The 24,824-nt window shown below is 39.6% G+C and overlaps 1 protein-coding gene and 1 pseudogene across 1 annotated transcript in view; both read right to left on the reverse strand.

Moving 5' to 3' along the window:
• LOC104617608 overlaps nt 1–19,746 on the reverse strand; it is a 32,540-nt pseudogene extending 12,794 nt beyond the window's left edge.
• A 4,239-nt stretch (nt 19,747–23,985) lies between these two features.
• AOX1 (aldehyde oxidase 1) overlaps nt 23,986–24,824 on the reverse strand; it is a 43,271-nt gene continuing 42,432 nt past the window's right edge. Inside the window, exon 35 of the mRNA XM_010282981.1 lies at nt 23,986–24,036. Coding sequence (XP_010281283.1) covers nt 23,986–24,036 — 51 coding nt within the window. The remainder of the gene's footprint in view (nt 24,037–24,824) is intronic.

Raw genomic sequence — 24,824 nt, forward strand, 5'->3', positions numbered from 1 at the left:
TGTAGGAGTGATATTCCAAACCAGTGTACTCCGATCCCCTTGTTTCTGGGATTAGGCTTAAGTCAAGCAGTCAGTTTAAAATGGGATAAATTAAGTTAGCTAACACCCATAAACAAAGCCTTATTTAGCTGTACTGTTTGTCCTAGGATTAGGGTGCTTCATTTTAGTTAGCTGAGTTGTAAAACAAGGAAATGGTAGAGTTTAGTCAACAGGAACTAGCAGATATTAACTAAGCTTCATTTAAATATGACCATTTCATCTCCATCCCCAGTGAAGGGGAAGAAACCAACAGAGTAATTACTTGTCTCATCTTTGAATATCTCAAATGCTATGGCTATTTCATTCTTTCTCAGAATTCATGACAATCAGTCATTTATCAGCCCTTAAGGAATCATAGCTGGTTCATTTAAACACCAAGTTATTTAAGGGAGCTTTTCCTTCCTCTGTCACTGGGGAGTGGTAATTCTGTTCAGCCCAGCCTGCCTGGCACTGCATTAATAGCTCTTGCATTTATTTTCATTTCCTTGCAATAAGATGATACTTGCAAACTCACTTTCCTTTTTTTTGTAAATAGCTGAAGCAAAAGGTCCAGACACTTCTCCAGAGCAAGAAATACTTTATCTCCTGCATATGCTTGCTTATCCTTGACATTTTCCCCTGGAACATCTCTTGCTGTCAGTACGTCAACCACCTGAAGGCACCCGAAGGACTTCTGATGCATCAGTTGATCTGGAAAGTAGAGCATGCACATAAATGAGTACAGTACATGGTACAACTATCTCTAGTACAAGTAATTCAGTGAACTTCAGGACAGAAACATAATCCACTTGGTATTCTTACCACAGATCTCTACATAAAGAAGAAAGTGAAAAAGTTTTGATTAGCATATTGAGAAAAAATAAAGGAAAGGCATGATCATCTGTGTGTGCATGGCATAGAACAGCTCTTTAAATTCTAGTTCCAGTACATACAAAATCTAAGAATATATTTTCTTTCTATATTTTTTGTACTAAAATTGGTGAATTCATTAATATGGACTCTTGTGTCTATATCTGACACTATTTAAAGTGCACAGTAAAGAAATTCTTACTTCGGTTGCAATGCATAATATGGCCAAATCAGACAGGAAGAATAGAAAATGCACGTTAACATACTTAACATGCATACAGATTTTTCTTACTTACATAATCTTTGCATGCGCTTTAATACTGGTGACCACAGCCAGTGAAAGTTCTCCATCCACTGGACAAATGTCATCAGTGTAAATTCCTTCACCAGTAGCATGCTTAATGCCAGACTGGTGCATGATGGGACGGCCCACAGGATCTTGTGGAGACTGTGCTGAGTCAATATCTTGCAGAATAGGAACATGTTATCCTCAAGCCAGAAGAGTAATTATAGAAAGCTTTACTTAAAAACACTTTCTGAGATATTTTGTGATCATAAAATCCATGTGGAAGCCATCTGGACTTTATGACAATATTTTTGGGACACATTATAAAAGGCTAATTCCATTTTTAGAATTTGTGCTATAATTGGCACTAAGGTGCCCTGGCAGAGGACTGAGAAATATACTACATTAGATACCATTGACATTTCTAGTAAATGTAAGTCTCTTCTGCAGAAAGACTGCACTAAATAAATATTTAAAAAAAAAATCAAGAAAGAGAGAGGTAAAAAGGACAAAATGACACAGTGGAACCACAGCAGAAAAAGGAGAGCTAAAGTCTTCTGGATCTTATAGCTTGTCTGTCTGCTGGGTCCATGCTGCTTCTGATAGCATCCTTGTGCAAGCCACGCTTTTACAGACTTCAGCATCACCACTGCTTCAAACAATCATATTTCACATTGTTTACTTCAGAGAAAACATATCTGAAATCAGAAATGCATTCAGGGAACACTCTTAATTGCTTCTTGCCCAACTTCCTAAAGAGATAGGCAAATTAATATGCTGGTCAGTGTTGAGTAGACTAAAAAATGGTTTCATCCAGGTTTTTGCTAATTAAATTCCCATCAACAATCCCCTCTATAACTTCAAAGACAGCCTGGAATAGAAAGCATTTCTATTAATGAAAAATAGAGCTTTGGTGCTCTCTATTGTTGAATTGCCGATAAGTCACATTAACTTGAAACAGACTATTATCAGGGACAGTGAAAATCTTCTAATATTTGTGTTTTGGTTGGGCTTTTACTCAGTAAAGAGTTCTTTGGAAAACATATCTTCTCAGTCTTTTAAAGGAGAACAAAACAAATTCTTGGCTGATGCTGAAGGCTTTGATGGAAAATGGATAAGAAGCAGCAAAAGTTTGATTTTAAAAGTTTTTCAATTTTGCAAGAAAACAAAAATATGAGTGAAAATTCTTGATGAAATTTGAATATTTTTTAAATTGAAATCTTCTACTGAGCAAACTTTTTCACATGTCAACCACCTCTCCCTTTTGTACTGTAGCTTTGCAAATAAATCTTTAAGGTTTGAACAATCAAAGAGATGCTGCAGTAGATGATTCCATTTATTTGTATTGAGGCCCATTGGACAGTGTAACTAAATTCATCTGAGTTCTTGCATAGCTGAAAGCTGTGCCTGTTTCAGCTGTGTTAGGACAGCCTGATGCTGCACACCACCTTGTTGCTGCACAATGTATTTTGAAGTAAAGCCTAGCACCTTTACCCTTTCCTCTCACAAACCCAAATCTTTACGAAAGCAGAGTTTTCCTGCAGCCTGTTTGCTGATGTGGGTATGCAATTCTTGTCCAGTCCTTACCATCTGATGTAAACCATGTAACACTTCCAGGTAAAATCTGAAAGGGAAGCTCACAAGCAGAGTTCTTCTGTATTCTACTTTTCCACCCAGAGCTGATGGAGGGAGAAAAATTTCCTCCAGCATCAGTCTGCAAGCTTCGTTCAGCATCTGATCATTCCGTTGCCTGGTAGAAAAATAGACTAACGTGAACACAGCACCTCTTCATAAATAACAGGCAGCTAAAGCTATTGTGAAGTATGTGGAAAGTAATAAGTGAATAAATCGGTATAAGTTATATCAAGAAATAACCTATTGTTGGGGAGGACAGGTCAAATACTGACTGTGAGAGGTTGACGATGGGATCTCCACTGGCAGAATCAAGCAGGACCCATGCATCATGCCATGACTCCTGCATTTGGCTTAAAAACGTGAAGATATCCAATACTTTCCTATGAGCTTCTCACAGCACTTTGTGCATTGAGTGTGACTGAGACAGTGCCTCTATATAAAATACTCAGATCTACAATGGTGTCTGTGCCTGGACTGAAGAGGACTGGCATTCCAGAATATACTATGGACAAAGCATTTTTCTGAGTTTCAGCCTGTCTGAAAGCTGAAATAAAGTCATCCTAAAGGGGGAAAAAAAGGAAGGAAAAACTCCATCAATGTCAGAAATTGATTGAAAGAAAACAAATCTATTATTCCTTGTATTTTAGGTGTTACCATTGTCCAAAGAAAACAACATTTCTAAAGAACATATGCTAGAATTACTGTTTCAGTTAAACTTTTTATTTTTCTTGAAGTACTAAGCTAGTCGTAGACAGGCATACTAAGAGGGGACATTACTTGAGGTTATCTGCATATAAGAAAACATGCCAAATTTTAAATTTTATGAGCAGTTTAATGACGTCAGAGTGCTGGAAAAGGAGCCCTGGTATAAGGCACTTCTGTCGCAAATGGACAATTCAGGCCGCTTAAAGAAGTGCCACCAAAGATACCAGAAAATGAATGATTTTAATAGAAATTTGTAAAAAGTGCAACTTTAACAGAATTTGATGGCAAAGTTCACTTTATTACTTACTCAACATGGAAAGGTATATAGAGAGAAACCAAATAACAATTAAATTTGAATGATTTACTTGTGTATTGAATCGAGTTAATGTGTATGTTTGTTGAGGAGAGAAAGTAGGGGAGACCCTCTCGTTGAGTCATGAGGTTCAGAGTGGACAGAAATACACCCCTAGTCCCAGACTTGGTCAACGGTTTACGACTAAGGTTAGGTAAGGGAAGTAAAGGAATGCCCTCCCATTGAGTCATGAGGTTCAGAGTGGACCCCCTTGCTTTCTAAACTCCTTCTCAGAGAAGAGTCTAGGTGTGGCTGAATCCACTCCTAGTCCCAGAATTGGTCAACGGTTTATGACTAAAGGGACAGGGTATCAGGGATTCTGGTGTAGTGATATATGTTGTGCTTGGTGTAACTTCAGGACGGCAACAATCTTATACAAAATAACAGTGATCAAATTCACTAATGATATTGAGATAAATCACAGTATCAAATCATATAAAACTTAGCAGCATAATCAGCTTAAAATTACTAGAATTCCTTAATCATACATGCATATAGGTGTAGAGATAGATAAAGAGATATAAAGAAAAGAGATAGATATGTACAAAGGTACCTATTAAATATCCCCCTTGAATTCGGTCAAACACATCGAATGCTTTACATCACTCAACAGGTGTACAGTTGAGCCTCTGAGCTGATTGCGAACTTGAGGGTTCACAGACTCTGAGGGGCGTCCCACTCCTGTGATCCAGGAGAGCTCGAAGGGTCTCACTTGGCACCACTATTTATAGAACTGGGAGATGATTGACTTTAGGCATCAGTGAGTTTCCACAACCCAGGCAGGTAATTTCTCAGGTTTTTGCGGTAAGGCTGCCAGGATTGTCTGGAGATAATTGATTAGTTCTGTTCTTGTTCTGTACCTTGTTTAGGCAATCAGTTCCTGATACACTCAGTGCCATTCTCCTCCTTGGCTACACAAGAGTGCTTGGTACGGTTGGGGCTCTCCATTCCAAATCCTTTGTTCAGAGGCCAAGGCTTGTCAGGCAACTTAGAGCGGCCAAGGTACAAGGCGAAGTCAGGGCGGGGAGAGGAGTGCACCACCACAACTTCATATATGGCTGGTATGTTCTTCAAATTGAATTCTAGTTTAGACAATAATGATTTCTTCTCCAGGACATGGAGGCCCCACTGTGCTAAGGAGCCTGATTTTGTGAAGATTTAACACTCAGAGATTCTACATTTTATGCTACAGTAATGGCATTTACAGAGGGATGCACTAGAAACAGCTGGGCTTTCTATTGTCAGAAATATTTTGTTCTGGGGACAAATCCACATATTGTAAAAGAAAACATAATACCAATTTAATTCATGATCAGGCACAGAATCACAGAATCATTAAGGTTGGAAAAGACCTGTAAGATCATCAGGTCCAACCATCAACCCAACACCACCATGCCCACTAAACCATGTCCTGAACTGCTACGTCTACACGTTTTATGAACGCTTCCAGTGAGGGTGACTCCACCACCTCCCTGGTCAGCCTGTTCCAATGCTTGACCACTCTTTCAGTAAAGAAATTTTTCCTAATATCTAGTCTAAACCTCCCCTGATGCAACTTGAGGCCATTTCCTCTCATCCTATTGCTAGTTACTTGAGAGAAGAGACCAACACCCACCTCACCACAAACCCCTTTCAGGTAGTTGCAGAGAGTGGTAAGGTCTCCCCTCAGCCTCCTCTTCTCCAGACTGAACAACCTCAGTTTCTTCAGCCGCTCCTCATAAGATTTGTGCTCCAGACCCCTCACCAGCTTTGTTGCCCTTCTCTGGATACGCTCCAGCAACTCAATGTCTTTCTTGTAGGGAGGGGCCCAAAACTGAACACAGTATTTGAGGTGCAGCCTCACCAGTGCTGAGTACAGGGGGGCAAGCACTTCCCTATTCCAAGTGCTGAGACAGCCCAGGATGCTGTTGGCCGCCTTGGCCACCTGGGCACACTGCCATCTCATACTCAGCTGGGTGTCAACCAGCACCCCCAGGTCCTTTTCCCCCGGGCAGCTCTCCAGCCACTCTTCCCGGAGCCTGTAGTGTTGCATGGTGTTGTTGTGACCCAAGTGCAGGACCCAGCACTTAGTCTTATTAAACCTTATGCAACTGACCTCAGCCCATCGATCCAGTCTGTCCAGATCCCTCTGCAGAGCCCTCCTACCATCCAGCAGATCAACACTCCCACCCAATGTCCAGTGCAGACAATACCCCAACTTGGTGTCATCTGCAAACTTACTGAGGGAGAACTCGACCCCCTCATCCAGATCATCAACAAAGATATTAAACAGAACTGGCCCCAAAACAGAGCCCTGGGGAACACCGCCTGTAACCGGCTGCTAACTGGATTTAACTCCGTTCACCTCAACTGTCTGGGCTCAGCCGTCCAGCCAGTGCTTTACCCAGCGAAGAGTACACCTGTCTAAGCCATGAGCTGCCAGTTTCTCCAGGAGAATGCTGTGGGAGATGGTATCAAAGGCTTTACTAAAGTCCAGGTAGACAACATCCACAGCCTTTCCCTCATCCACTAAGCGGGTCACCTGGTCATAGAAGGAGATCAGATTGGTCAAGGCACAGATGAGTCTTTTGAAGAAAGTGTATCAAGTGCCCTTTCTGTAGCCCTAGAAAGAAACTTCAGATTCAGACAGCCACAGAACATTTAAAATAGGGGTTAGCAGGTTAGATGTGTCACTATGAGTATGTGATACTCTCACGACAAATATAAAGCTCAGGGTTGCATGCTGAACAGTGAGTCTTGTCAGAGATCAAAAATCCTCTCAACAGGATTTACGTTGCTTCACTGAAGCAACGTTCACATCAACCTACCCAAACCCAAAAACTAGCAGCTGACAGGAACAAGGGGAGAACTGACAGCCAGGTTTCCATCTGCACTTTCTGTTGACAAGTCTTGCAAAAAAAAGTGTGCATGTGTCATTGCTGTTGTGTCAGCAAAAAGGCAATTCAGCATGAAAGCAAATGGCAGAAGCAGCCTCCCCCAAAAATGGTGTTAATTTCCTGTGGTGTGGCTGCTTAATCTTACATGTTATTCATGTGATGGCTGACAGATAATTTTCCTGCTCTTTGAAGTGACCTTTTGAGTTTGCCAACAGTGCTGTTGTATTCGGTTCATTTTGTTGTCTCCACCTCTGTTATCCTTAGGTGCAACTGTCTCGCTCTGAAAGGCAAGACTCTGAAATACCCTCTGTGATAGCTTTAGTTCTGTGGCACAACTTGTCACGGGACAAAGCAGGTTGGGATTTCTTTTTTCTTTTCCTTTGTGGAGGGAACTAACCCATTCCTCCTTAATTTCCTCTCTTAGGCTGTTTGTCTCTCAAATGACCACTAGGGCTTAAAGTTTCTGGGCAGCAGAAGCACTGTTGCTGCTGCCAACACAGATTATGCTTTTGCAGGCTTTGAGCTCATGGGAGTCTTGTTGTTTTTCATGGGAAACCTGCCATGGCCAACCAGTCTCCTGTGGGTAGAAGCACTCCTCCAGCATGAGGCCACACACGCTTAGCATGCTATATTGCAGTGGACAGCGACTCTGAGGACTGACCCTCTGATGTCAAGGTTGGCAGAGACTCCTGTGGTCACTCCCTCATTGACTTCAAGCACAACATACTAGCTTGTAGTTGGGTTTTCCTCTACTTGCCCTGTACTTCTCCTCACATCCTCGAGAGGGATATCTAAGAACACAGTAACATTGACACCATTTTCTCTGCCCCATACCCCCTAAACCCACATGCTGCCACGTTTGCTTACTGTAGTTAGGACCTTATTTTATGAGTAGTCACAATGACAGCTCAAGACTGTTCAGTGTAAACCGCTAATTAGTTGGTGAGAAGAAGCCAGAAATGAGCTTTATTGCTGATGACTGTGTGACAATATGGCATTTTTCCTGGAATATTCAGGCAGCCCAAATTTCTCTGTCTGGAAGGGGCACAAATGCACCTTTAAGAGTGGGGAAAAAACAGTAAGAGAGGCCCAAAGAAGTAGAAGATGATGACTAGCTGAAAAGAAGTGGGAGAAGCAACAGAGGGATGCCAGAGCTTTTGTAGCTACTTCCAAAGCAGTAGTAACCTGCATGTTTCAATGTCTACTGAAGATAATGGAAGTATTCCTAATAACTATACCGGAACCTGAATGAAACCTCTATAACATTGGGGTCTTGCCCTCATAGAGTATAGGATGAGAACAGAAACAAGGACTTCCTTGGGCTTTATGCCTGCATGCTCACAACCAGCAACAAACTGAGCAAGGATATCAGGATTTTCTCTGGTGACAGTTCTCTGGATATTTGCCCCTGCTAACTAGCATAGCATTCCCAGTTATTTCATACAACTTTTGTGATGGTATTAACTACTTAGCCTTACGAGGCATGATCCCAACCTCACCCAGCTTTTCTCCATGTATTTGTAAGTGACATTCACACAGATATGTCTGTAGTGTTGGCTTTTTACTACCACTGCTGAATACATACCGTCATCCTGATCTGTTCTCCAGCTAGAGTTCTCAAGTGCTGAAAGAGAGCTTGGTAGATTTTTGTTTTCTCCTCTGGAAGTTTTGGGACTGCCTCCATCAGGATGTCTCTGAGCTGGGCCAAGCAGCAGGCAGCTCCTATTACTAGCCCTGAAATCAAATGAGTTTAAACACTGAAATCATAGCACGACAATATAAATGCAATATATAGCTGATAAGGTCTCTAAAGATTTGCTTTTGCACATAGCTCTTGTCAGAGAAATAATAGTAAGGTGTGTTTTATATTACATGCAATAAGAAGTGCAAATACTATTTGCTTATTCAGCAATAGTTCCCAGTATACACACACACCTGAAAAACATACATTGCATATTTGCACACACCAATGTACGTCCTTTTTTGTGATGTGTATTCCCAAAAACATGAACAACAGTTGGCTCGTTAGGATGAAGCGTGGCCAAACTGCTGGAATCTTCCAAGACCGAGCCACAAAGACTCAATCACACTTCCAGTAGTATCTGAGAAGCCTCTACCATGGACTTCAGTGAACCCTGGAGTAAGCCTGCAAAGAAGTCTTCAAGTGTTGTGTAGCATTTTTTCTGAACAAAGGGGCCATGTTCAAAAGTAATCTTTTATTGATCTATCTGCTTAAAGGCAGAGTTGCACTGATATTAGCATAATAATTTGAAAATATTTATAATTCAGTAGCTGCTGTAAATCATGGAGCTAGGAGAACATAAGGAGAGAAAGAGGCAACTGTAACAAAATGTTGATTTCTCTATTTTCTTTAATAGCTTGATTTCCCATGGGGAAGATGCTGCATTTCATTCTTTTGCTACAGGTGTAATGCTTCCACTCATGGAGGTGATGTGTCTACCAGATTGGATTCTTGACTGATGGAATTAGCACAGCCTTTGTAATGTCAGTGCATCTGTGATAATTGCTATTAGCCAAGAATCCAGCCCAGCCCACTCCAAAGAAAATCTTGTGATATCTTGGATTGTAAATTTATGTCTGAATATTTAGTCTTGAAAATCCAGCACTATGTTCTGTGGACTTTGTTAGATCAATGGTTGTGATAGAAAGGCTCATGTCTGGTGAAAACATAAAAAAAAATAAGGCTGGCTTAGGGCCTTCCCCTATGTTTACTGTCTGCAGAAATTTGAGATTTGAACAAATATATTTTGGCAGAACAGTTTCATAAGTTGTCTGTCACCATCCATCATCTCCAGACCATAGGTGAGCTGACATATTGGTTAAAAGGCTTAGTGAAACAACCGCTACAGGGAGAAAAAATTCAAAACGCTCCACACCAATGACAGTCAACAGTTCTTACTGCTTTTGGTGTCAAAATACAAAACCCAAGTTAATTCAGTCACCACTGTTTGTACCATCAGTGGACTTAACTTGAGACTTACCATCATTTGTGCTACTCACACCACGCATTTCTGGAATCCTAACAGATGGAGAATGATTGGATGATAGGCATTGTGGATTTTTTATGAGCCTTGCAAGGCAAAGCACGATAGTATGATTAGGGATCTGTTTAAAGAATTAACAATATTCCTTGACATGGAGACTGAAAAGTTCAAAACCACTGTAACTAAGTAGTTTCAAAGTCTTATGTTTTTTTGTTGTGCGGTATCTTGAATATCACATTTTACTGCTTTTACCAGGCCCACTTCATCTGCTTCTTTCTATACTCCAAAGGCTGATCTGAAGTCCAAAGTCCAATATTCTGTTTCCTGACTCTTGCTCATTGTTCCTCTGGACTGGTTTCTTGTCCTTTCCTGTATCACATTCAGACTTTACCTCTCAGAGCTATACACAATTCCACTCTTGCTTCGTCCTATTTCTAGCTACTCATTCCATCTTTCTATATGAGCTACATAATTTTTACACTTCCCTTGTTCTCTTCTTGTGCAATGTCTTTAAAAAAAGCTATTCCCAAACTAGTTTATACATATAGTAAGTAGACCATCTCATGACCTCTCTCTACTGTAAACCTCAGGCTTTCTGTGGTAGTCCTCTTTACTGTGCAGTAGCTGTTTCAGAGCCTGATCCAACGACAACAGAGAGCTTTCCCTTGATGTGAAGGGACTTGAAGATTTTAGACTTGAGTATTTGCGTTTTGGCACTTTGCCAAGTACCACATCACGGGCGTATATTACTAAACAAATGCCATGCCCTTTGCTGGGCAATGTACAGATAACTAGAAGACCCAATGAATTCTCTTTTGGTCTGTGCCTTTATTGTCCTGATAGTGAAGGGAAATATTCTTACCAAATTCCTCCTGACTGATTACTCCCTTAAGAAAAAGTATACTGACCATTTATTTATAAAAATAAACAAAACCCCATCCATAATATGCAGAATCTAGCCAGTGCCTGGATATCATGGCATATGGGGTTACTGTGCCTTTTTCATGGGTATTATTTATGTTGTGATGCTCAGGCTAATGTGGGTGTGACATGTTTGGCTCTCATAAGCATGAGTGACTCCTTCCCTATTCACACAAATTAACTGTCTGAGGTTACTGGGAGAAGTTCGGCAGCACAAATCCCAGGCTCAGGTGATGGTGTTACTAGTCCTAATCTAGTTATTGATTTACTACAAAAAAATCACAGGAAATTACATTGGCCTAAATATTGAAGCACAATCATTGCAGTGAGAGAATGCATTTGGGATCCCAAGAAGATAAAATGCAAGATTATGTGCCTACTGCATAATGTAATCCCTGTGTCAAAAGATCTCTTGTCTTTCCATACCCACACCGGTGTTCCCCACAACGAGGCGTGCCTTTGGATACTTGGCTTTCAGCTCCAGAAGCTCCTTCAGGTGAGTGGGAGAAATCCATGCTGTTCTCTTGCCACAGAAAATCAGAAGGGTGTTTTGCTGCTCTTGAACCATTCTCTGGGGTGGAAATGACAAAGATTTGTTAATTTTTACTAATGTCAATATAAGCAACCATAGTGCTAACTAGGACACTGTGTCATGATAGACAGTGAGATATTAATGTGGCTTTTCATTAGAGGTTCCTGTAGTGCTGTACAATGCTGAGCTTTTATCATAACTCTATTATTGCTCAAAAAACTGTGACGAGAACCAACTAAATGACTTGGTAAAAGACACATAAATGAGTGGTAGGAGAAGATGTGTTATGTTTTCCTTTATCCTGCTCTGATGATTCTGAAAGACTGTCGTTGTATATGATGTAAACAATAAAGCAATGTGATTGGACTTTGTGGGAAATCAGGATGCAAAAATCTCACTGCATATGTGACAGAAGTGTATTCTCTTAGTCAGGAGGATCATTGCATCTCTATTTGCTGAGCGTCTTGTATCTACTGTCCAGACCCAGACTAGTTTCTACAATATGTAAAATGTTTTTTAAAATTAAAGTACCTACTTTCCCATTTGTCTGCAAGGACTAATCTTTTCAGAAATATTGTCTCCTTGGGATGGTTGATTAGTATCTACATTTTTGTTTAATCAAAATGTTTTTCAGGCACCTCCTGTGTTACAAGATTAAATATGTCCTTTTTTCCCCTGAGAATACTATATATGTTCTTTTTATATTTGACAAGTGCCATGTGGAATCATGGTTTCAAAATATGCAAAAGCAATCACTGAGAAACACCTGTCTTTGCAGACAATGCAATGAACAGACCAGTGGACAAGCCAGACAACTGTTGCAATTATGGGCTGGCCCTCTAGGTAAAAGACACACACCTGAAACATGAAAAAGGAGCTATGTGTCTGTGGAACCAGTCATCATCTTAGTGGTGTCAGCACCCCTCCTGCCACAGAAGAATCTGTCACTAAGTATTACTGCCTTGGATATCTTCCCAGCTGCATTTCACATGCTTTTTCCAGTATCCAGACATTTAAAGCATATTCACCAAGCAGGTTTAATTTCTAAACATGGAACTTAATGCCCAACCTGTTTAATCTACTGATAGCTTGAAACAGATTTCAATGGGATTTGAATAAGCTCAGCCTAATCAATCAAGGTCATCTTGAAGACCTTGTGTAGCATGAAGTAGCAGTTCACTCCTTCTGGTAGCTCAATCTGAACACATAGAACAGATGACGGCACCTTATTTCTGGCTCAATAGCTTTTTAAGCCAGCAACAGTTTAGCCAAGATCTTTCATCCAAGTATAAAAGTTGCAAAATGTCCATTTAATACTTGCATTCTTAAAACATGAATCTCTCATGGGCAGGTCAAGTAGTGGAAAGGCAAATCTGCCTTCCACTTCACGATCTCATAAAGGAGCTTATGCCTTACTATGCATGATCTGCACTGAGAGGCAATCATTAAACAAGGAAGTTGTACTCTATGACAAATGTTTACAGATCCAACTGCCTTGCAGCAAATAACATTCTGTAATGCAGTAACAAATCAGAGAACCATGCCATGCTTTCCCAGAACTCAAATGAACATTTGAGCCTCTGAGTTGGTTGTGTAATAGCAGCAAGAAGTGCCCATCAGTATTTGCAAAAGAAGTGCAAACGAGGAATTTCACAAGAAGCTGTTGAAACATGAGTGAGGATTAAAACAACAGCCTGGACCTGCCTCCTTGGATTCTACTCAGTCTGGTCTGGGTAAATCCTGCACTACCATTTTCACTGCTCTCTTCTTTCGCCTTTCTCTGCAGATTATGTGGACTTTACACCCCCTCCTTTCAAGTATCCATCTGCCCTTCTGTAACTCTCCAATAACTACTGCAATAAACCCTCTTCTTTCCTGAAGTCCTTTGCCTTTCCTGTGGACCTGAAGCATTTCCCATGTGTAAGTCCAGCCTCAGGTTGCCAGGGTCTATGTACCAGCTGCCAGGAAATAATGGGTCCTGTGGTCACTTGAATCCAACAGAGAATCACAAGACAGAAAAGGATGGAGAAGCTCATTTGGGAACTTCCCAAGAAAATACTATATTCCACAAAAAACGCCAACTGCTCTGAAATGAAATGGTTCTGAATACGGAGTTCTTTCAGGAAAAGTCTGGAAACACAGTTTTGGTTCTGGAAAGGTAAACTATTTCTTTTTTGAAAATATGAGATAATTGTAATAATGACAACAGGTAGATTATCTGCACTGAAATGCCTCGTTATGTTCTGTTTATGTGAGGACAGATGTTTCAGCTTAACAAAAACATCATGTTTTCAACATCTGCAGGAACTCAGTCATGTTTGCATGATAACAAAAGTTATAACAAAAAATGCATGCCATTAGTTCAGGAGGAAATATAAATTCCTGTGTTGGTTCCACAGGTGGGAATTCTTTTGGATTGCAAAGACTTGAATGAATCTGCAAAGAAATTGGGGGGAAAAAAAGCAGAATGCATATTTTCAGAGTAAGTTGCAAGTCTTTGTGAACAGATGAGATTCTTTCCTGACTTGACATTGAGTTTTGACACTTTTTAGGTTGAGTTGCATTCAAAAATTCAAGATGCCCAAGTTGATTTTTAATGTTTAGTTCTGTTACACCTATTCACAAAGTACTCTAAAGACAGGAGACTATCTAATCACTCTCAAGCCTTTGCTTGAAATACATCAAGCCTCAAGGAAGATCTTGCACGATTTCCTGAAACTGGTCATAGTAGATGTGTAGCAGGCACATTGGGTGAAATGTCTACTGTGGGCAAGTGCAGTGCTAGATGGTATAGTTATGTTGTTTTCATATACTGTGCTGGCTAAGGAGCTTTCTAACAGAGAGAGTTTGAGATGACAATGTATCAGTCCATCTGATCAGACAGACTCCTGCTTATGGAGAGCCTCTCCACCCTTGCATAAACTGCAAGAAGTGAACGCTGACAGCACATCTAGCTTTTTCTACTTGTTTACAGATGTCTTTTTTCTGCTGAGGTCTCTTGTGAGGCTATGCATCTTCTAAGCTTTCAGGAGCTTACATGAAAGGAAACTCTGGATATGCCACGTTACTAGCAGTGGTTAGTTTTTTTCTGCTTCACTGATTTATTTTCAGAATCAAAAATCTTATCAGACCAGATAGCAACAGGTTTCAAATATATTGAATAGGAAAAGAGATTGATATATCTTAGTCTGAAGTATTTTATCCTTTTCCCAAACAGTCATTATCTCTGGGCATTCTGAACAGATCGTGGCCATGGTAACTGTAAGATCTGGCTCTGGATGACCTAGTCTACTGACTGACTCCATTGATGAAATGGCAAAAAATTCTAGCTCTCCCTTGATCTTCATAACAATTAGGCACCAGCTATTTAACTTGGATGAAAGCAGCTATAAGGAATGCAAATCAGTGAAAGCCAAGTAAGAGAACATCCAAAGTAAGTGCTGTTTTGTTATTAGCAACTGCTACATTGCCGGATTAATGCTTCAAACAACACTGACAGTAGTCGGCCAACAATTTTCAGTTCTTAAACAGGCGGAGACAATACACACGTGCACAGATGTACACACGCGCACAGATGTACACACGCATCCAGTTACACTCCTTGGGGCTCTAACGTTTTTCACTGTCAAAACAAGCTTTCCTCCAGTCACCAAAGACATTTTACTTTACAGAAGCATGCTTCAGAGGCTCTGAAGGGCACTATGGCCTCTTCTTGCAGGTGGATGAAGACAACAATTTCTGTGATACACTCAGGAAATGGAGGACTCTTCTGAAGGCCTTATGTGTACAGGGGTTCCTATGCATACCCTTATACATGATAATTGTAGGACTTTTGCCAAATATATGTAAATGATGTCACATGATCTAGAATGTGCATATGTAGAGTGAGAATAAAGCAATGTGTACTTTGAAGCAGTACCAATATATCAATTACTATAGAATTCAGAAGAATGAGGCACTTCTTCCCTGAACATCTTGGAGCCACTCAACCCATAGTAGTGCTTATGAAAAGCTTTACAAGCACAAACTGACATTGCACAGGAATAGCTTTGCTTCACCTTCAGAAATACAGAGTTGGTGTCTCAAGCACACAGAAACAAGCCATGCTGACAGCTGCAGAACTTCTGTTAAGGGAGTTCAACTGCACATCAAGACCAGCATTTTTAAGGAAGGTGTCTTCAATCAACAGTTTTCTTCCTCACAAAACAAAGTAGACTTAAATGTGTAATATTGAGATCCACATTCTCACTGGAAAATGTCAAAAAAGGTCAAATCTGTCTGCATTCTGACTGCACAGCAATGAAGATATGCTTGTGCTACCTTTCTGCAGCACCGAGAGCACAAAGCATGGAGTTCAGTCTGGGCTAAATGCCCAAGAACAGAAAAGTAGCTGCTGCCATAGTCCAAGATGGACCTTTACTACAAATTTTATAATGCAAACAGAAGGTAATGAAAACAAATCTAATGTAACTTACCTGACCTCCTGTAGAAGATGAGCATACAGATTCTTCCTGATCCAAGCAATGTTGTCTAGTTCCTCTGAGTTGGCAACATGTTGACTCCTAATGAAATCATATCCTACTCTATAAAAGCAATGAGGCAGCTTTGTGATTTACTTGTGAATTAATGTTTCGATTCTTCCTGTTTCAAAGCAGATTGTTTCAGTCACTTGAACTTGCTCCAGGAGACCTCTTAAACCTTAGGGCCCCTAGAAGTGAGTTCCATTTGGGTACCCAAGTATCCATAAAGTAAATGGAAAAACTCAAAATTACTTCAGTGGTGCATGGATCAAGTAATTGGAACTGACACAAAGGATTCTTAAGTGCATTGCAAGAGTACATGTTGGTGGCAGATGTAAGCATCCAGCACATTAAAAAACAAAAAGAGCCAGATTTTCCAAAGGCTCAACCAAAAATAATTTCCAAATGAAGCTATATTCCAGGTAGGTACTTCAGGGATTCTCAGCCTTTGCAGATACTACCAACTGTCCCAAGATAAGAAACACATTTGAAAATAATGACCTACCCTAGCAAAAGATGTGTAGCTGTCTATAATTGGCCTGTGTCCTGTGCAATGGCGCAAATTACCTGAAATAAACCACATGATAAACAATTATAAGAAACCAGAATAATGTTTGGGAGCTCCAGCATAAATAGGAATGGTCTGGCATCAAACCTGTAGATATGAAATGTTGAAATTTATGTCTCTACTTTCCAATGGGCAAAATCACATCTATAAAAATATTACTTTAATAATGATCATGATGTATGCTTAAATTATTATTTTAAAGGCCATTTCTAATAATAATATGAATTATTTTTATGAATGCATGTAAAAAATCAAATGATGAAAAGCATCCAAGAGTAAATACTATGATTACTACTACCACTACAGTCCTTGTCTTTTATAATCCAATCAAAAATCTACTGCCACCCATCACTATCATGGTTTTCATGTACTATTAAAAGCAGTAGTGAAATCTCTACTGGAATTTCTGGCACTTTCCTCATGAAGTCTAAGTTTTCTGGTGGAAGGGGTCAATTATTTTGGGACCTATAGGAGTGCTAGCAAACTTGGGACTAGAAAGTGAGTTGAAGTTGCTTCACCTATTGTAGTAAATCTTGCTTGAAGAGCAGTCAATGTTTCAATGGGCTAAAATGTCATGTCATTTATTTCCCCTGCAACTGCGGAAACCTATATTAGGCACTTCGTATTATTGGTAGGTGAATACTTACACTGCAGACAAAATAGAACCTACTTTTTCACTGTATTCATTGTAACAGTGTACTTATATTGCACTATATTGAGGCTGCTGGTGTAGGAGGGCTATAAAAACAGGCTGTTCTAAATGCAGGGACTTTCAGAAATATTTAGTCAGTGCTAAATGTCACTGTATATCCCATCTGAAGTCTCCAGTGTGAACCTCCTTTTTATGATTTTGAGATGTTCTTAGACCACCATGGCTATGACAGAATACCACTTTGAAACATCATCTACTGCTCTTTGAGTCAAAACATACTTATGGCCTTGGCAACCAAACATTTATCCCTTTATTACACTTTTTACAATTACTCTCTGAAACCTACCATCCAGAACAGAAATTATCTGCTCCATGGAAGGTTCCACATAGTTTCTCAGTAAAGAATATATGGACATCACCATTCCAGGGGTGCAGAAGCCACACCGGGAGCCGTGGCATTTGGCCAGCTTTTTCTAGAACAAAACAGAACAGCACGCCCTGAATCCAGGATATGGCGTCCCTGGCTTTCTGAATAGCCATCCACAGGCTGTAGGCCAGTAGCAGCATTTTGACTATCCTACTATGACCATTGATAAGGGAAATGCTCAGAGCAATCACCTAGTTAAAGGATAATACTTGCTCCAGTTTAGACCCCCATGATCCTAATTCCTTGATATGAGAACAGAATAAGGCCCAAGACTTTCGGTTTAGACATCAATCATATGTTAAATATTTCTAACCATGAAGGCCAGAACACAGAACATGTCCTCAACCACAGCTTCAGCACAGACCTGTCCCAGAGTCAAGACCCTTGGAAAAGAGTATTGAGAAAAAAGAGGATGTTTAGAAAACATTCTTAAATCTATGTGGTCAGACTGTGCATTTCAGGGACAAGCCAGAGTGGAGGAAGTGAAGAGTTGACCTAGCCCAAAAGAAATCTCTGGAATACAGGGAAAATGTGTCTAATGTAATATCTATCAAGATAGTTACCCATGTAACTAACACACACAATGCACATACAGCACTGGATTGCTCTGCCAAGAACAAATACAAGGTCAGTTCTGTTATTTCTACTTATTGTTCTGTTTACATTGGTTCCCAAAGAAAAGTGAAGCAAATCATCTTAATCCCCAGTTGCAGTAATTTAGAGAATTATTTAACGCAAAGGCAAAGCTCAAAAAAAGGATATGCTTCTTTCTTAGATAATACAGCAGCAGTTCTTTGCGATCTGCCTGCCTGTCTATTGCCTACGTTATGAAATAAAAAGAGATATTATGGGCTAGAAAGGGATATAATATAATTGTCTCACAAGGATTAACTCTGATGTTGAAATGCAGTGATTGTGGATTAATGTGGTGTGTTTGTTCAGCAACAGGATCCTGTCACTTGTTCACAACCTGCAGATAAATAAACGAATGGGTCAGGCAATATGGGTTAAATATGTCCTTTTAAAGTAATAGAAATAATAGTTTATTCAGAGAACTGGAAGGGAAAAGAGGCTGAATAGGCACTACATGGACAAGAGTAGAAAGAAAAGTGTCTTTGGACTAGATCCTTTGTTGATTCTTATCAGCATGAATCAGAAATCCCCTCATTTTAAAGCCTTGGACTTGTGTATGTGAAAATTCTGTGTATTTTTGCCTCCTTGAAGTTGATATTAACCCTTTCATTTACAGAGACCCATCAGCATAAAAGCAGAGGAAAATCTTAGTATAAAAAGAGCAGGGAGGATATATAACTAAGTATATTTTCAATGTAATGAAGCTTAATGTGTATGAGTGGGGCTTATGTAGGCCTTGCTTTAGCCTTGTCTCAAAAATGTTGCTGTACTATCGGCATGCTTCAACTTGTTGGAGACAAGATAATACAAACAACTTCAAAAAAAAATTTTTAGGACCCATCACTGCAGAATGAAGAGACCAAGCCTCAGGCTTCTCTCAATTCTCCTATACCAGCAGCATGCTTCAAATTATCAGGTGTAAGACAACATGAACTAGTTAAGGAATTATCTGGAACTGCAGAGTGAAATAAGGTCTCAGAGTATGCCTTTGAGCACAGTTGGCATGTAATGGTAGATAAAGCATAATAGACAGAAAAAAAATGGAATTACTTTTCCTTAATTCATCTGGTAAAAAAAAAAAGCCAGTACCTTCTCTCTAGAGTATAAAAATGTTGACCAAACTACTGAAAAATATCTTTACAAAAATACATAGCAAGGCTTGTTTGCTTGTTTTTCAACAAAGAAATAAAATTCATTCATTTCAGCTTGTAATACATTTTGGGTGATGTGTTTGTTAATAGGAATTCTTATTCACTTGACCTGCCAAGTAAGAAAAGGTGACAAAATGTCTGAGAAAATGAAACGTGGGCTTTTGGCATCAAGCACAGAAAAAAATTAACTAATTATTTTCTTTTGATGATTTACTGAAAATATTAGCAAGCAGAATATTCTTTTACTAGTGATGTATATACTCCAACTACATCAACTTTAGGAGTATATTAGTTCAAAGATTTAGTAAACAGCTAACTAATTATAAATCTAAAATTCTGTGTTATGAGGGGTGATACAAAGTCACTCAGGCTATGTATAAACTGTGGTAAAAAGCAGGATGCTATAAGTAAGATCAAAGTCAAGAGATGATTACCCATGAATAAACTGTTACTCCAGAATAACAGCTTTCCTGAATACCAACAGTAAACATTAAAGCAGTTCTGTTAAAAAAAAAAAAAAAAAAGGCATTAAAAAACTTACCTTCCCGCCATTTACAAAAAAGACAAGCCCATCTGATTGTTGGGGGCAAGCCATGCTGTTGCATTAAAGTCTGAAAAATAAAGCTTTATACATTAAGAGAAAGTAATGAAATGTGATATGCTCCTAAAGGTCAACTGAGTTTGCTTTGTCCTGCAGAATTTATTTTCAGACTAAGCATCAAATTAAGCAGATGGGGAGAAGCCAGTGTAATGTATGCCATTTCTCAGCAATTAATGCATGTTCAGATGCTAATACACCAAACTTTTTCTACTCCTTCCCCCCACCCCAACTTTTCTCTGGTGAGCTGAAATAATCTGGAAAGAATTTGAGCCCCTCTAATTCTAACGCTGTAACCTAAGAGGCAAGGCACTTAACTGTGAGAGGGCACTTCTGGATTTGAGCTACAACTGCCATGCCTATTTTTTATATTACCCAGCAACTGATGAACTTGGAATATGTATGAATGCCTGAAGCTAGAACCCAAGACATGCAACATTACCCACTTCTGTGGGGTGTCAAATGCTAAGCTGTGGAGCCATGCTTCTCATTTTAGCTTGTCACTGACCTGAACTATCTATATTTTTTTTCTGCAGAGTGACCAAGTTTTAACAAAATCAGGATTACTACCACACACACATTTAAAATTTCCTTCTGGTTATGTCTATGCCATGCCAGCTCTATACCCTGACTGCTGTGGGTGCCAATAGAAGGTGACCATGCTCTAGCTATACCATGTTCTTAGAGAGAGAAATCCCAAATCCTGATTTGGGATTCTAGATTCTTACCCATTTCTATGGATGCATGTACAGGAAACAAGGTCATTAATCTTTAAATGTTGTATTATAGCTGGCTTTTTTTTTTTTTTTTAAAGGAGACTTATGTGTGTGTCTTTCAGAAGTCTCCATTTGTGTATGCACATGTCTTTGTTTCATTTATCATTTTTACATTTTACAGCAAAGGTCTCTATTTCATTTAGAGTCAGGGTAGGCTTACAAGACAAAGTAGTCAGTCCCATATCTTTTATTACTTCCCTTTAGAAGGAAAGAAAATGATTCTCAGCAGAGATATGCTGCTGCTTTTGTGTTTTAGCCCCTAATGTATGCCTGAGAGCTACCACAATACAAGCACTGAAGCAATGTCAGTTACTAGGTCCTGCAGGCAAAAGCCCTAATGGGTCCTGCCAACTGCAGCACTGCTGTAGTTTTCCACATGTGTTATAGGTACAACGATACAGGTTCAAAGGTCTGAGAAAGGACCAGACTCAATACTAGATTTTGGCAGTCCAATATCTAATTTTCAGAGTACCAGGGCCTCCAAACCAAACCTAGTATTTATGTTAGGTGTTTAAGCTTCCACACACCCCAAATAGAGTGCAAGGGTGGATAGGTATAGAAACACTTCTTTCATGATGAAAACAAATAGAAAGAGTTCTCAACCATCTCCAGTTTGGGTGTTTCTGTACAGTGTACATTAATGTGTCAATAACCATCCAATGCATCAGTGCCTTTGGAGCCCTAACCATTCTGCTTATCTAGACCCCTGAGTCTGCACATTCTAAACAATGTTAAAAATGTAATAATCCCCACCTGTTTAACACCTGTATAGTCTAAGAAAATTTATTCCATAATATCCCATGTAGTCATAATGTCATCTGTTAGGATGTTTCATTGCTGATACTTCTATCTTCCATGCAGTTTTTCAAACACCTACAAACCAGGACACAGCTTAATATGTTTAAGCTCCTCAAAAAACCCAACAACCCATGTTTGGTACATGTACAGACTTTACTAAGACAACTAGACAACAGTCCCATTTGTAAAGAGGCAGGGAGGAATCTTTGTTAATAATAACTGAGAAATACTGACAAGCAGACATGTGATCTGCATTGCAGAAAACAAAGTGCAGGTCTAGAACATGATGAATCCCTGGAGTGCAAACACCTCAGCACTGCAGGTGGGGAGACGTCATTGCCAGTAAGAGATGGGCCATGATTTTTACAAGATTTGACTTGTCTGGAACTAACCAGCACCTGAGCTGATGCATAGGCACATAGGAGAACCACAGACACTGCACCTTCCCCCAGTTCAATAGATCTATATGCTCCCTGCTTCAGTATATCCCAGGATTTACCCACATTTGGGGGCTGTTATTGACATGTCAGCTGTCATTAACAGACCCCTGCAATGAAACTAAGATGACATTTCAAATCAGAGAAACTAATTATGGAAGCAGCATTAACATTTAATTTAATTTATTTACTTTCTTAAAATATATAAAAGCCAAAGTAATACAAAGAAAGTGAAGAAAAAGAAGTAAAAACAACTGGGCTTCAGCTGCCTAAATCACACTTCTAGTGCCACTTCTGATAATTGCTATAACCTGCTTGGCCTTCAGTTGCTGTGTCATATCTTCCAGTCCTGTGTTCTCCTATGTTTCTGCTGTCTTACAGCATCTAAAATGGTATTAGACATCTATGTTTAAGCAGCTGAATTTCACCTACTCATAGCAGTTACAGAGATTCAAACAAACTGATACAAAGATTTCGTATCTTAATAGCCAATGCAAAACCAGTTTAACCTACTAACCTGATTTCTGTCACAGATACAGTATCAACTCATGAAAGGGATGGAAGGCGAGAAGAGAAAATAGTCTGTGGAAAACTGAGGAGCAGTGAAATAATAAGAGCCTGCAGGCTGACATGTCAAACAAATTAAAGACATTTATTTTCATTACAAATTAAAGTCTTCATGGCTCTGGAGCAATCCGACCTATGAGTAACTGGAAGAACCATCACCATGCTCAGCAAGGAATAACTGATGTAGACGTCCACTGAAACTACACATCGAACATACAAACTACCAATTTTCCCAGTTCTACTTTCTTATGAGGGAACCTGCTGCAATTTTTCAGGTGCCACTTTGGGTAACTTCTGTGGACTCACTAAAAAAGTGAAGTGTTTTCTCTGTGTTACGATTTATCACAGATAAAATGCCGAAATCCAAATACCATGGAGCTTTGTGTATGTGTGTGACTCTGTGTGTGTGTGCATTCAGAACTGAAATCTCAGCTTTAAGAGGAGGAAAAGTTCTCAGTCAGATCAATATTGTGGATTCTGATGCTGATATCTGAATGTTGTGGCTGGAGCTTTCATAATATATTGACTTTTATAGATTCTATGTAATTTTTTGGTCTTGTCTTAGGTTACAAATATATACATACTTCAAATTTAATAACAGCAGAATTTCTGTTACCATTTAAATCAGTGCTGCTATATATTTTTTTGTTTTCTCCAGCTGCTGCTATTTCACTGTGGCCTAATCCCACTGCACCCTAGGCAGCATTAGATGACTGATCTTTGCAGATCATCTTTTGATCTCATTGTTTTTTCTATCTTTATCACCGGAGTGGCCAAGAGTGAGAGAAATCTCTTAACTTTCCTGGCTCAATATAATTACAAGCACAGGATTAAGCACTGCTTAAGAATCCTTTACAGAGACAGGCTCATCCAGTCTCCTAATCAAAGTACACTGAAATCCATGTGAGTTTTCCCATTAAGTTCAGATGATTTTGGCTTCCTCCATGAGAAAAAGAAAGCTTCCAGGGGAAATGCCAACTAAGTGACTCTTCCAACTTTTGGGATAAAATTCATCTCCTATATATGTATGTCAGCCATAGAAATTCGCCTGGCATAGCAAAAGAAAACCATAACTCTTTTTTCTTGCATGTTTTTAACACAAAGATGTCTGTGCCAAAAGAATCTGAAACAGCTTTACTACAAATCAGAGCATCATTTCCAATCAAAAAGGGTCTGAATCCAACAAAGGTGGCTCTGATTCTTCAACAAAGATCTCTGCACTCACACTCCACTTCAAGATTCAAATCTAAATTAGAAAATTAGCTGAAGCCATTAAAAAATAATTTATCATATGAAGTTAAGTGTAATAAGTTGCAGTAATTTATCTAACATAGCTTTATACTTCATCCTAACTTGCTTCTCCTGCAGCATGTGAGCTGTGCTGTTCAGCAGATCTTTCTCGTTGAATATATATGTTTCAAATGCAGGAGATGTATTTCTAGCAATTAAATGCAGTAATTTAAGCGAAGTACTGTAGTGGATATACTGGATGGAGAATGAAGATAAAGATAGAAGATGTAATGTGCCTATTTTTGGTAACTGATTCTATTCTGAAAATGAGAAAATATATTTATCTGTGTGTTGATTAGTGTGTATTGGGGCAGTAAATCAGTTTTTCATTCCATTCCATTCAGGTTTTGTGCACGCTGGTTTGTCATTCACACAGATATGGCCCAAGGAGTGGAGGAAGCAGATTCATCGTTTGTCATCTAAGAGAACAAACAAGAAATGAAAAGAGTGGCTTGTTAATGTTATTTGACTGTCAGGCTCCCAATATTGTCCTTATTAGGTGCCTCCAAGTCACTCAGCAGGGTGTTCTACAGGAGATACCTACAGAAGATGGCTGGAAGGAAGGTCAGTGATAACTGGGGTCAGGGCCAAACATGGATGGAGAAGCATAGTCTCTGCACTGGTGGACCTCACCTCCCGCAAGCTCCTGCGATGAGAGTAAGCCCGTGAACTTAGTGATCTGGGGGCCGATGATGCCCCACCTCGGCCACAGAAATACTATGGGAGTAATCTGTGGGAGCTCAAGAGTTTCAATGGCAGAGCCTCAGAGGTTCAGGGATTTTATGGATTTATATGCTGGCAAGGACCTTGCTTCACAGATGTTGTATGCTAAATGAAAACTTACAAAGAAAAAGAATTGTAATAGCAGTGGGAACATGACTACAGTGAACAGTTGCAGAAAACATGGAATATAAAGGATCAGCATTATAAGAAGTGTATTGCCTCATTTGTTTTTCTTCTGTATCCTTTTGTTAGCTCTGAGTCAGGTTTTTTTTCCTCCCAAAGAGTACTGAGCATAGCAAGAAGTACCAGAACAAGGTGACAGTGCCAGAGTGCAAGTCACTGGGGGAAAACACCTGGAAGGAGACTGAAGATGCTTGGAGGCTGATCTAGTATTCATTGCATGTTGATAAGAGGAGCTATTTAATCCTCTATGGGATTTGACATACAGAAGAAAGAGGGAGGCTTCAGGGAAAGAGGAGGTAGA

Source organism: Phaethon lepturus, unplaced genomic scaffold, assembly GCF_000687285.1.
Source record: "Phaethon lepturus isolate BGI_N335 unplaced genomic scaffold, ASM68728v1 scaffold8150, whole genome shotgun sequence".
NCBI classification, from domain to species: domain Eukaryota; kingdom Metazoa; phylum Chordata; class Aves; order Phaethontiformes; family Phaethontidae; genus Phaethon; species Phaethon lepturus.